Source organism: Penicillium samsonianum (assembly GCF_028829775.1).
Source record: "Penicillium samsonianum strain IBT 33392 chromosome Unknown utg000003l_segment0_segment0, whole genome shotgun sequence".
In the NCBI taxonomy this organism is placed as follows: domain Eukaryota; kingdom Fungi; phylum Ascomycota; class Eurotiomycetes; order Eurotiales; family Aspergillaceae; genus Penicillium; species Penicillium samsonianum.
Window position 1 is genome coordinate 8,221,755 of NW_026643261.1, and position 13,872 is coordinate 8,235,626.

The following is a 13,872-nucleotide window of genomic DNA, read 5'->3' on the forward strand; positions in this document are numbered from 1 at the left end:
TGCAAGAACCAAACCATGGTTGAATCCTCACCGCTCCAAGCTGCTTCCTGCTTCATACCTCGAGGACGAGAATGACCAACTCCGGAAAATCCGCAGATCATAATGCATGCGGTCTGTGATGCTGCATTAAGCGAGACTCAACCCCCATATCATAGGAATTTATTTATTTACAGACCCATCCACCGGCTCCAGCTCTTTAAAAATATATTTCGAGATGAAGTTCAGGTTCGTGGTATTCGCGTTGTCTTTTCTTTTGAGCCAGGGCTTGGCCGAAGAACGCCACCCCCTTGCTGAATCCCTTGGTGCTCTCCGCGTATTGCACTACAACAACCTTGGACCTCAGAACAATGGAACTTCAGCCGTTTTAGCACACGATCACTCGAGCTATGCCGATGCTGTTGCAAAATGCACTGCTATTGGCGAGAAGCTCTTCCCGTGGTCTTCGAACGAAAATGACAGTCAAAGTCGCACCGAACTCGATTATGAACTGGACTATCTCGTATTTGCAAAGGAGCTAGGAGGCGATGATTATTTGTGGCTGTCGACAGCACAAGAAAATCGCAAGGGCTGTTTTGCTTTCTCGATTGCCCATCGCGAGGTCATAGGAAAATCATGCAAAGAGAAGCTACCTGCCCTTTGCACATCTACTCCGCCCGCGACAACAGATCTCGACCGAGCCGCAAGGGAAACCACGAAGTTGACAGTGACATCCAACGATTATACTATAACTGGATATCGAGATGCGCGGTCCTTCCGCTTCCTCGGCGTGCCCTTTGCGAGTCCCCCAATCGATAACTTGCGCTTGGCCTCACCGCAAGCCTACACGGGGCAGAAGAACATCGATGCAACTAGCATGGCGGATTCATGTATCCAATCTCCTTCAAGCGTTTCGCATGCGCCTATCGGTGGGATGTCTGAGAACTGCCTCTATCTGAACGTCTTCACCCCATTCCTGCCTCACAATGTCACCAAGAACACCGCGCTTCGCCCCGTGGCTGTTTATTTATACGGGGGCGCATTCACGAAAGGTACTGCAGCTATGGTTGATTATGACGGAGGAAACTTCGCCAGCCGCAGTGATGTGGTCGTTGTCACGCTTAATTATCGAGTCGGAGCGTTGGGCTTTTTGTCAACGGGCAACCTGACAAGCGGGAACTACGGTATTCAAGACCAGATTATGGCCTTGGAATGGGTAAAAAAGCACATATCTGCCTTGGGAGGTGATCCATCCCAAGTTACCGTCTTCGGGCAGTCTTCTGGTGCCCAGAGCGTGGTAGCCCTGCTCTCTTCCACCGCAGCGAAGGGCCTCTTCTCCGGCGCGCTGGTGCAATCAGCAAACATCGACTTCCCGTGGTTCCCTCACGCTCTTTACTCTAAATACATCGCCCCAGAAATCGGAAAGGCAGTTGGCTGTGACGGCAATGCTTCAGAAGCAAGTCTTCTCGAGTGCCTTCGTTCCGTCCCGGCTTCAATGTATCTCGATAACTCAACCGAGTTCCAAACTGCTACAAAGGCATTCTCATCCAGCATCGCAAAATTCTACAACGACACGCAAATTATATCCGCTGCAGAGCCATTCATGCCTATGGTAGACGACACCGGATCAGGTGTAATCGACGACCAATTCAACACCCTCTTAGCCAACGGCAACCTCCCCATCAACGTCCCGACTATGTTCACCACCGTCCGCGACGAGGCAAGCCTCTTTTTGGGCATTCTCGGCGCGACCCAGACCCCACTCGCTACATTGCTAGATGCTATATTCGGCGAGCCTCTCGCTCAGAAGATAATCTCCTCCGGCACGTACCAAGTCGATGATTCGGACACCGATGCTGTTCTTAACGCTCTTGCCGATGCCGTGACCCACAGCCAGTGGACTTGTCCACAGGGCTATCTTCTCAATAATTCAAATTCCGCCTTCCCTTCCCTATACGAAATCCAGATAGCAGATGGTCATGCGCAGACAGCGGATATGCCGGATATCTGTTACCCGAATAGTCGTTACAACGCTTCCTGTCATACATCAGATGTCTTGCTCGCGTGGGGTACATTGAACACCAAGACGGAAGATGTGCGTCCGTACTACGACGATCGGGATATTCTTCACTCGCAGCTCGTCCATGATGTATTCGGTGCGTTTTTCCGTGAGAGGAACCCAAATCCTGATTTGGAGTTCTTGAAGGTCCGTGGTCCTGCGTATGCAAGTACTCTTTCTATATTTGGTGGGGAGGTGGGTTCGAATTCCTTGCTTGGGCGTGCTGAGGGGTTTGTTATTGAGCAATATGCGGCTTCTGAGCGGAATATGACGCTTCTGGGAATGCCGCCGTCTAGTACGTCTAATTTTGAGGACGACGATATCTGTGCTGTGCTGCGTGATTATGGGTTTACTTTCCAAAGGGCGCATCTGTCGGACTAAATTTATATCGAATTCTGCTTTTGTTATTGATTAAATTGCTACACTGAACAATTATTGGGCCAATAGAGTTCACGTCACACTGCAACAACAAGACAGTAAGGTTTTATCACACTTTATATATCCTTCATCATGGGATGCACCGTGAGCTAAGTATGTGTCTTAGTTTGAAGCACCATGGCATAGATCTACAGATGCACTTTCAGTTTACCTCCATGTGCTCTGATCTATTTATGCTTGTCATTCAATATTCATTCGAATCGTGAGTATCATTGGTGCGAAGAAACGTAGAAATCCAGAAGGAACGAAACGCCAAATAAATAAGCCCGTCAAAAAGAAAAGTGGAATGCTAGGTCTGTCGTGATGGTGGTGATAGATGCGTAGAGCCAATGGTAAGTAAATGCTCATATGCTCAAAATGATGAGAAAAAATGGCAGAAGCAAGAAATTCGTTAAATATCAAGGTGCATCAGTCGTAAGAATTATTCGTAAATCGGGACTCTCCGTGAGGGAACGTATCCGTCATCCTCGGGTACAGTGGCCGGGGTATATCGCTTTGAAGCGGAGCTGCGAGGGCTCGCCCATCCCGTTGTGCGGGGGTGGAACCCAGCACTGCTGTATGAGCGCTGCCGTTCAGACCCGCTTCCTCCGCTACTAGGTCGACTATTACCTGTACTGCCACCACTGTAGCTTCCTCTTCTCATGTCATCTGCGGCGTAAGGTCCCAGGTGTCTGGGTACCGCTCTTGGTGGTGGAGGGGTTGGAGGCCTGTAGAAAGGTGGATCTGGAGCAGCTGGCGCAGGGGCCGGGTCGCCGAATATGAATTCCCGGAACTTGACACCTGCTGTGCGTGATCGAGAACGGTCTTTTGGATGATCGTTTGGATTCTCCTTTGGGTAATCTCTGGGATCCCTATCTCTCGGGTGGTCCCTTGCGTGATCTCTCGGGTGAACCTTTGGCGAAGGCTCAGAGTGGGATTTACTAGAGGATTTGCTAGATCGTGAAGAGTGGCTTTCGTGCCCGCGGCGTTGTCGGGTAGGACTTGTCGGTGACAGATCTCGGAACGGTCTGCGGGTGTAGGCTTCATGGGAGTGGCGTCTAGCACTGCTGTTGGAAGGTGGTGATAGATGACGTCGCTCTTGGTGCCTATTTGGTTTCGCACGGTCCTTGCGGTGGCGTGCGGACTCATCTGAAGACACATCAGAGACATCTGGAACCTCACCTGTCCCTGGGCTTAGTGGATGGCCGTGCCGGCCACCTTGGTCTCGTCCATTTGGACGGGGCGGACGCTCTCCCCATGGGGGAGGCGATGAAACTCTCGGGGTTGAAAAGCCCGGTCGATTCGTTCCAGGCCTGCGTGCAGAAAATGCGGGATATTCTCCGCTGTATCGTCGGCGGTGATTGCGATGGTCGCTGCGCCGATCGGGCTCCACGTGGCTGTGACGCTTTGACCCCGCCCGGCGTGGACGGGAAAAGTAGTCATCTTCGTCAGGCAGAGGATCCTTGCCACTAAAATGGTAATGATATGTCCCAAAGTCTGGCGGCGAAGCATGCTTTGTGTGTCTTTTCAAATAGTCACGCTCCAATCGCCGACTCACGCCTTCGTGCCATTCAAGCATCTCTGGGTCGGGCTCGGAAGGAAACGCGTCTCGAGGGATTGTCTTCGGGAAGATATCGCCATTTGCGTCTGCAATATCCCAGAGGTTGACCGCATTCTGCAAATACACCGAGTGTTCATCTGGGTCCATCAACAGTTGTATTGTCTGCCACCGCACAAAGCCATTTGGAAGTAGCGAGGGAATAGATGGGGGCTCGTAAGGATTGGCTGAGGGTTGGAGGCTGTGGAAACATCCTAGTGACTGGTAGATGAATGACAGGGCTTGTGCCTTGGTCTCAAGGAATAAAGGGTCGTAGTTGCCGCCAACTTTGCGGTAAAAGGCAGCGAGTCGCTCGGGGGTGATATCAGTGGTGCCGTTGGTGTCAAAGGAGGACTTGGGAGATGTCAGTATGGTCTCTAATCCACGTAATATGAGTCTGGAACTTACCATCAACTGCGCGATCCCAAGACATAGCTGTTCCAGCAGTGGGGCTGGGCTCTTGTCTGAATTGATCAATGTACCCCAGTGAATATCCGCAGAAGCCATGAATGCGGGGTATGAGATAGTGAGAAGTGCATGCAAGCAGATGCATCAAAGCATTTCATCTCACAGGCTTCGAGGTTGGGCGCATGTCAATACAGAAGAGTGCCAGCGAAGAGGCAGAGCGGTCAGGCACACACGGGACCCACTGCGGGGGAACCAAAGAACCGCGAACTATGAAAGTTGATATCAAATGTGATATAGAGATGAAGTACGAAGAATACAGAGAACATTGAAAATATTAAGATATTAAGATGTCTTGCCTCATATTTTTATCTGTATTACCAGCCAAAATACATGTGACTTGATGTCATCCCCAATGCCCGTGACTCACATACAATGTTGCATGACTGGTGAAGCCTGATGTGGCGCCGTATGACCCAATCACCGGTTACCTAAAAACAAAAGAGGTCTCAATTAATTGGGGTGTTCCTTGATGTGTTTATCAATAATAGCAATTAATATCTACTTGCCTAGACAGGAATTTCGGCTGGATGCCTAGAATAGGCTGTTTCGATGTCTATAAATCGCGTATGATTATTATCCCTATTATGCTAATAGTGTCAGGGCGGGTGAGCATAAAACCACGTCACAGGTGATTAATAAATCAAGTCTTAAAAGGACCAATAAATATGGGCTTGCAGTTCGGATGGACTCGAAAAAAGCTTGAATACTTGAAAGTCCGAGCTCAGAGAGAACCGAAATAATTACCTAAACCCCGTCAGTCACAGGAGCTTACAAAGTCAGCTTAACCACTATAAGATAGGGGTCATGAAATAATAGCTACAGGTGCAAGGTTAAATATTAAGCCGCAAAACCACTCGGTCGGAGTAGGCCGGACTCCGGTACTAAACTAAGCTATCACAAATGATTTGATGGATTCTTGGGTTTTAATACGTCAAGTCTCAAAGGGAAGGGTGCCTCTAGTTACGGAGTAATGCATCAGCACTTAGGCATTCTACCTATTTATGGAAACCAAAAGCATGCTCATAATTTGCCGGCGTAACAATATGAAGCAGAAGTTGTAAGGAACGATCTTGGCCATGGACAATATTTTTTCATAAGCCATAATAGCGAGAGAACGAATTCCAGCATATAAGATTGACTCGAATGAATTAAGCTTGCAGAGAGGACATAAAAGCTGCGGCTCTATAGCTAGTTAATTATAGACTGACTGGCCTACTTCTATTTCAGTTAACGCCACAGCACGAATCAACAGCCAATATTGCGCCATAATATCAAAAGTAGCTTTGTACTCTATGGGACGGAGTAATTTATCTCGCGCCAAATTGTGCGCGCTAGCTGAAAAAGCGACGATTAGAATCCTTGTTAAAAGGAATGGCGGTGATATAAAACCCTTGTGTCGAAGAGACAAAACCTCACAATTCTGGATGAGCTGAGATCAACTTTTCCTACGCTTTGGGGTTCATATTCACTTCACACGGTACACAAGTTTCTTCAAAACCATGTCTGCCGAGTACCACTGGCTCAATTTGTACTCGCCTTTGTTATCATTGATCTTCGTTCTTTACGCGCCTTTCCAACTGTGGAATCTACGTGGTTCAGGCATCAAAGTGGTGCCTAATCTCCAAGGCCATATCAAAACAGTCAGATCGCCCTCCATCTTTCTCTAAAACCGCCTGCAGATTGGCTAATGCGTGCGAAGTTAATAGATCCTAGTCCTTGGGATTACCATTACCCAAATAGTTTCCCTCACTGAAGTAAACCTTTCAGACGGTTTCATTTACCCGATTCCATTATTTGCATCGACCTTCGCTGCTTTCGAGCTCTCTATACTGTCATTCTTGGAGCACCGCAGGACTGTTCGGCCGTCTAGTACAGTCACTCTTTACGTGGGCCTATATTCGATCAAGGATTTTATAGCCTTGACCTTACCATCGGGAAATCTCGGAACTACAGAGCTGATTCTCGTGAGCATAAGATTGGTGCTGGAGTTGAGTCTACTGATAGTAGACTTTCAAAACAGGCTCGCAATCTTAAAGCCTCGTTCTAAACATCTTGCGCCCGAGGAAGTTACCGGAGTTCTTGGTCGTGCGCTGTTTTGGTGGATCAACCCTATTATCAAGGAGGGTTACTATGACATTTTAACGCAAGATGACTTACCAAATGTTGACCGAGCACTCTCCTCGAGAGGCTTAAGGAAACGGTTGATACGGGCTTGGACACAGAGATGCAAGTATGCTACAAACCAACTGTTGGGATAATGAAATAATTGACATTCCTTTTAGCAAAATCAGAGAACAGGTTCACGTTGCCTCGTGTTCTCTTTGATTGTTTTTGGGCAGAGTGCTTATCGCCTATTCTACCAAGACTCTTCTTGATAATCTTCCGCTACTTACAGCCGATGCTCATTAAAATAGCTATTAACTTTGTGCGGCATGGTAGTCCCCAACACGACACCATTGATTCGGGATACTGGCTTGTTTTCCTCACCACCGTCATATATTGCGGTCTTGCAGTAGGGTTCCTAAACAGCAACTTATAATCGATTCAAGATGTCTGATAATATTGTTGCATAGATCTCCACATCGGTATATCGACAAAAGCTCAACCGGCTCCAGATGATGGCGCGGGGAGCTCTTATCGGCCTTCTTCATGCCGGATCACTCAGGGTTGAAAACTCCCCTGTACAGGATGGAAAGGCCTTGACACTTATGAGCGCAGACGTCGACAGCGTCAACACCTCTGCAGAGATGCTTCATGAGACTTGGGCCCAACTTCTGGAAGTATTGGTTGGAACGACTCTCCTGGCGAGACAAATTGGATGGTTTGCACTACTGCCCTTACTAATTGTATTTGGTATGATATATCACACACTAGCGATTCAGACCAGACAAAAGCTAAGCAACGACAGGGTGTTCTCAAATGAGCGCATATGTCGCAAAGCATCTCCAGGGAAGACAAATGGATTGGAGTGCTGCAACTCAGGACCGCCTCTCAATGCTTACCTCTGTCCTCGGGGGGATAAAAAGTGTGAAAATCCTAGGTCTCGAGCAGGCTACCAGCCTTGTCGTCTCAAATTTGAGGAACGGAGAGATTGCGAAGTCGATAATGTTACGGTGGATTATGGTAGCATACAATGCCAGTGGTACGATACTACCAATTCCTGTTGACTGTGAAACTTTTATTGACGCTGACGATTGGTTGCTATTCTCAGCTAATGCACTAGGGATATTCTCCCCGGTTTTGACGTTGGTCCTGTTTGCAGTCTCGCGCAATGCACAGGAGACACTGAATGCTGATGTTGCCTTCACCTCGATTGCTCTTCTCGGCCTAGTTACTCACCCAGCCAATATGGTCATGACGATAGTACCTCGTGCAGTTGCGTCTTTGGCAAATTTCGAAAGAATACAAGCCTACTTGACCCAAGGAGCGTTACCAGATGAGCGCGTATTTACATCAGGGAGCAAAGATGAACTCCGACCTGGTCCGCGACTGGCATTTGCATTGGAAAATGTTACCGTTCAGCCCCCTAACTCACATCCAATTCTTCGGAATGTTAACTTTCAGATGACTGAAGGTTCAATCGCCATATGCTCAGGGCCTATTGGCAGTGGAAAATCGGCCCTGGCATTGACAATTCTGGGGGAAATCACTCCCACGGAGGGTAAGATTAATATTGCGGATGATAATATTGCGTTTTGCAGCCCTTCTGTCTGGCTTCCTATTGCCTCCATACGTGATATTATTTGCGGACAATTAAGCCAATTTGATGCGGACTGGTACCAAACTGTGATCCGAGCCTGCAGTCTCGATACCGATTTAAAATCTCTGGTCGAAGGGGATATGACGTTGGTTGGAAGTGGTGCCATTAATCTCTCTGGGGGACAACAAGCCCGCATTGTAAGTTTCTTCTTGTCCAGACCCTCAATTGTTCAAATTACTGAGAACATCATTCAAGGCTGTTGCTCGTGCAGTTTATTCTCGTTGTCGTACTATGGTCTTGGATGATCCGTTCAGTTCTATTGATCCGGGAGTCGAGGACCAAATTGTCAATGCCTTGCTTGGCCCTGATGGGATTCTGCGCAAAATGAAAAGCACTGTCTTTCTCATTACTCATGGTAGTATGTCTGAACCCTACCATTTCCCATGGTTTACGCTTTCTGACATCGCTCAGCTCAGTATTATTCCTTGGCCGATAAGATCATTCTAGTCAATGAAGGAAAAGTACAAGTCTGCAGCCCCCAAGATGCCACCCTCCAGGAAGGCTCCCACACGAGGAAAAGTTTTGTTTCGCAAAAGACATCAGAGGGTGATAAATTTGAAAAGAACGCCAAGTCACAGACAAATCGAACACGCATAGATGATGCCGCTGCCGATAAATCAAGGCGGACCGGGGATTTCGCAGTCTACGGTAAGTTTTATACCTCGAGCGCTACGCGTAAGTGATGAGTGGGAGCTGATGCCAAATCAAGGCTATTATTTTGGTTCAGCCGGCATTTCGAATATCTTGTTCATGGCAAGCTGCACGGCAACATATGCATTCTGTCTAACCTTTTCACAGTACATTCTCAAGTGGTGGACTGAATCCGACAATGCAAACTCACCGTCGTATATTCTGATGTACTTCCTATTGTCTCTAATGGCTTGGATAGCGACCAACGGGACTATGTGGTTAGTCTATCGCTCTTCCGTCAATTCAGCCATTGACTAAACCGGGGTTCAAGGTCAACGCATATAGTCATCGCTCCAAGATCCGGTGCTACTCTGCATTCTCGACTGCTCGGGAAAATAATGAAGTTTGTTTCAAGAATCCGCTCGATAAAGAGGCCAAATAACTAATTTGAATAACTAATTTGAATAGTGCGCCGCTTTCATACTTTTCAACCTTTGAGATTGGTACCATATTGAATAGGTCTGATAAGTCTGATAAGTTAATTCAATCTGATGGCAGCTTTACTAAATTGTCCATATTCCAGATTTGGCCAGGATATTCAATTAGTCGACAAGGAGATGCCTCCTGCCCTGGCAAATCTCAGTACCCGTACGTTCAGGACTATATTTACCAGCCATTTGCTTACGCTAAACATGAGATACCAGAAATCTTTAAACTTACGATGCAGATCATCGTCATATTTCTGGCTCAGCCCACTATAGCAATGACTCTACCGCTCTGCACTATTTGTGTATACTTCATTCAACGAGTCTATCTGAGAACCTCTCGACAACTGCGTTTCATTGACCTAGAGTCAAGAGCGAAACTTTATACAAGTTTTCTAGAGACAGTAAGCAGGGTATGTCTGTCCTAGATTTGGCTAACACTAATTCCTGAGCAGATTGAAGGAATTGCTACAATTCGAGCGTTTGGATGGGAAGATAGGTTTGCGATCAACAACACCGAGAAATTGGACATCTCTCAGAGGCCGTTGTATCTTCTCCTCTGTTTACAGAGATGGCTGAACGTGGTTCTGGATTTGTTAATTGCAGGGATTGCTGTGGTTTTAATTGCTTCAGCAGTGAGATTTCGCAACACGGTTACCGGTCCTGATATGGGTATCGCGCTGAATATGGTTATTGCTGCAAACACGACATTGCTTCGCTTGGTTGAAAGTTGGACAACCCTCGAGACTTCCCTTGGGGCAGTGTCAAGGCTGCGATCTGTTGATCGTGACACCCTTTCTGAAGATGAAGGCTGCGACTACGTAGACCCCTCTCCCGAGTGGCCAAGTATGGGTTCCGTGAAAATCAAAGACCTATCAGCAGGCTATGAGTCAGTATTACTTGCCAGAACCTGGTAGACTAATCGCTGACAAGATTTATGTTTGTGCCTTCAGTTTACAAACCTCGGTCCTTCGTGGGGTTAATATGGACATCCCAGGTGGCTCAGGTGTCATTTTGTGTGGTCGAACTGGAAGGTACTTTTGCCGCAATAAGTGCTTGATAGATCGAATTTTCAAAGCTGACGGAGTTTTGAATGACTGGTCGCAGTGGGAAAAGCAGCCTATTTATTACGCTACTGCAGTTGGTAAGACCTCAGGCCGGAACAATTGAGGTTGACGGCGTGGATATCACGACCTTGCCAGTGCATATTGTACGGCGACGCTGCTTCGTTGCTATACCTCAGGACCCTTTCATGCTGCCAGATGCGAGCCTTCGATTCAATCTCGACCCCTATAATCAACATCAAGATGCTACGATCGTAGAAATGCTTCACAAGACTGGTCTTTGGTCAAAAGCTTCTACATCGGATCAACAGAGCTACACAACGAACGCAATTGTTCCCGACACAACAAATTCAGACTTTCTCGATCAGCCACTCGCTAGTTTTCCACCTATATCTACAGGCCAAAGGCAGATGTTTGCCTTCACCCAGGCATTGCTAAGAATCAAACCATCAACTGGCGAAGGTGACCCCTTGGTTGACGAACGGAAACCAATCCTACTTCTGGACGAGGCCAGCTCATCCTTGGACTTCGAGACGGAAATCAAGATGCAGGAAATGGTGAAAGAGTATTTTATGAATGAAGGGCACACCACCATTGCCATTGCCCACAGACTCGACGCCCTGCGGAAAGACTTGAGACCGGCATTGGACACTATAGTGTGGATGGCAGATGGGAGGCCTGAGGGGTTCCAGTGATCTAGTGAGGGCATTGTGGATACTGACATTGATGGCCATCACTCGAATTAGCGTTCTTGGGTTGTATCCTTGAATTTACATCATGGAAGGAGAGAGATACTATATTCTTCCGTAATTTGCTCACAAGCTTAGTCCTAGAAGAAACATAGTATCTAATATTGTTGATGGTAGTGGAACCGTGTCACTGTTCCTATCCGTTCCAACTTCCTTTAGTCGTGGTATTTTCGTGTGTTCATTGATATATTGCAATTGTCACATTATCTTTTCATGAGGTCCATAGAGAAAAGTTTGGCCACGAGTATACAGCATCGGTAAGAGAGGGGTCGAGCATGTCGAAATCGACGTCTGGCTGGGCTAGGAATTCTTCCATGCTCTCCCCCAGGAAAGCCATGTCGTTGGCATGATTTGTCTGTACGGTGGCTTCAGGAATACCAGAGGTAGCGGTATTACCAAAAAGCCCCAGCTGGTGAGGGGCGATGACAGCGAGAGATTCACTTGAGCTCTCTGCAACTCGAGATAAATCACTCTGGAAATGACCGTCTCCTGACCCCCTCCTCTCATCCAAGCACTGCTTCACGCATTCCAAGTTATCGTAAAATTCGGTTGCAGCAAGATTCCCGTGGCTGCTCATCGCTCGAAGAATTTCGAAAGCTGCTTCGAATAACGCAAAGTCGTTGCTATTCTCGGGGTATACCAGACTGGAAATGACCATTATCAGTGCCGAAGAAAACAGATAGTGAGCATAGAAATATCCGAAGATCGGGACTGATCCGTTGGTCCACTCTTCCACGATCAGCGAATGGGTATGTCTTGCGGCGTGAATACACGCATCGCAAAGTGTTTTTAGAGTCTGGCGGATGTTCGTCTGGGCATTATCCTCTGCAATAGAGTCTGAGGATGTAGCTTGGATCAGCGCGTGTAAAAGGATCGGCCGACTGGCTAGCATTATGCACTACATTTGATTAGCTGACAATCCATTCCTGGCTAGGCTACCCACTTACTTGGTTGAATTGAAGATGCAGTGAGATAACATTCATCGGAACGGGACCCTCGCGGCTGAGCCGAATCTGCGGGGGTAGGGCACAACACCACTCCTTGAGAGAGATGAGCAACTTTTGCTCCCGCTGCAAGAAAGACTCTGCGAACACTTTTCGGCTGTACACATGGTCAATGACCTGACCTGTGATCTTGGCCAACTCAATACTGGCGGTGAGGAATTCAGTGTCGGAAGTATGATCGTTGTGGATATCACCAGGCACATTGGATGGCATGTCAACATATATGTCCGCGTCAGAAATTTGAATCGGCCAGCCGACCTTCGAGCCGTACATTCGGTCGAATACATATATTGCCCACCATAGTCTGGTCCGATGCTGACGCTGCACTGGGTCCGGGCACTTGCTTTCTGGAATATTGTGGTTAAGACCCACAGTCAAGCCAAGACGCATAGCGCTGCCGACCAACAGAAATGCCGAATGGCGTCGGTTTAAGAAAAACGAATATAGTGACTGCAATCGTGAGTATATAACCCACGTACAATTGAAATGGTAAGTATCTTACCAAAAGTAAAAGGGATTCAATATGTGCCAGACTTGGCCGTTCGGGCAAAATAGGTATCATTGTGATCGCATTCACGTAATAAGCCACGCCGGGGACGTTGCATTCAAGGCCCGGGGTGGATCGCGCAGAATAAACTTCTCCGAGAGCGAAGAGAGCAAAGAATTTACACGTCAATACCGGATCGTCGAAGTTGCCATCGCGATAGGCCTCCTCGAGCTGGTCAATCGTCGACTTGCGAAGAAGCAAATGATACACCCGCGTCACCTGACTGAACACGATCTGAATCAAAAGCCGAGCCCGGGGCAAGCTCGGCCATTGCATTGTGGGATTGCGTATTTTCATTAACGTATCTTCTGGCGTGTATTGAGTGCGAGGCATATGAGAAGTGGTCTCGCTCTTGGTAAGAACCTTTCGCAGCCTGGTGGCGAATGCCGTGCATGCTGCTTCACAGACGTGGATCGGTGGTAATGAAGGGTCATATGGTAGGAACCATGCCCGTTCACCGAGCATTGGATTCCGAACATGTGTATCTGCGTCGGATTCGGGTACATCTGGAAAATGGCGTTAGTCGGAGTCACCGGAAAGACCAAAGAAACTTCAAATACCTTCGTCATGCGCTTGATGTTCTCTTGGCGTTAGGAATGCGGGTGATTGTGATAATTGGCCACGCAAGCGCTGGTTTTCTGCAGCGAGCTCCTCAAGATAACTAGAATACTTAGCCTTGCAACGGACCAAGCCTAGAGCGTAGTGGAGCATACCTCTCGTGCACTTTAACTTGACGATCTCGATTGACATAGTGGCAATCGGCAGGACAACCAGCCTGCCGACATTTAAGACATGGCTGGCCACCAGTGCATTTTATTTTGTGTGAGTGGCATCTCCGGCACCTTGAGGCGTCACATTAGCGGGTAGACTCGGTAATACCTAGGTAGGTTCTTTTCGACTTACGCGATGGACTTCTTTTTCTGTTTTCTGATGGCCGCGTCGCTACTCGAGATTTTCGATGAAGACTTCATATTTTAATATAGCAGATGCGGTATGCAGGAGATGTATTGAGTACGGGGTAAAAGAAGAGGGAATTTTGCCGATGATGATATCGAGCGGCGAAATTTCATTCTGCCGAGCCAATCATCGTCCAAGATTCGACATGGAATCTATGCA

The 13,872-nt window shown here is 47.7% G+C and overlaps 4 protein-coding genes across 4 annotated transcripts; 2 read left to right on the top strand and 2 right to left on the bottom strand.

Annotated features, from left to right (window-relative positions):
* Positions 1-214: 214 nt before the first annotated feature.
* Positions 215-2,416, top strand: N7471_006805 (putative cholinesterase; the record flags this gene model as incomplete). The annotated part of the gene is made up of 1 exon (XM_057279524.1): positions 215-2,416. One exon carries the CDS (start codon positions 215-217, stop codon positions 2,414-2,416), a length of 2,202 nt encoding a protein of 733 aa, XP_057139134.1.
* A 110-nt stretch (positions 2,417-2,526) lies between these two features.
* N7471_006806 (uncharacterized protein) lies at positions 2,527-4,811 on the bottom strand. Its single transcript, XM_057279525.1, has 2 exons — positions 4,458-4,811; positions 2,527-4,403 (listed from the first exon to the last, which is right to left on the bottom strand). The coding sequence occupies exons 1-2, from the start codon at positions 4,554-4,556 to the stop codon at positions 2,895-2,897; spliced, it is 1,608 nt and encodes a 535-aa protein (XP_057139135.1). The 5' UTR covers positions 4,557-4,811; the 3' UTR covers positions 2,527-2,894.
* A 2,321-nt stretch (positions 4,812-7,132) lies between these two features.
* Positions 7,133-11,151, top strand: N7471_006807 (uncharacterized protein; the record flags this gene model as incomplete). The annotated part of the gene is made up of 13 exons (XM_057279526.1): positions 7,133-7,370; positions 7,426-7,659; positions 7,729-8,414; positions 8,473-8,635; positions 8,689-8,925; positions 8,987-9,185; positions 9,239-9,310; positions 9,376-9,426; positions 9,491-9,555; positions 9,612-9,796; positions 9,848-10,281; positions 10,346-10,426; positions 10,500-11,151. The coding sequence occupies 13 exons, from the start codon at positions 7,133-7,135 to the stop codon at positions 11,149-11,151; spliced, it is 3,297 nt and encodes a 1,098-aa protein (XP_057139136.1).
* Positions 11,152-11,416: 265 nt separating this feature from the next.
* Positions 11,417-13,727, bottom strand: N7471_006808 (Zn(II)2Cys6 transcription factor; the record flags this gene model as incomplete). The annotated part of the gene is made up of 6 exons (XM_057279527.1): positions 11,417-12,103; positions 12,153-12,659; positions 12,712-13,262; positions 13,317-13,417; positions 13,470-13,598; positions 13,660-13,727. The coding sequence occupies 6 exons, from the start codon at positions 13,725-13,727 to the stop codon at positions 11,417-11,419; spliced, it is 2,043 nt and encodes a 680-aa protein (XP_057139137.1).
* Positions 13,728-13,872: the final 145 nt, after the last annotated feature.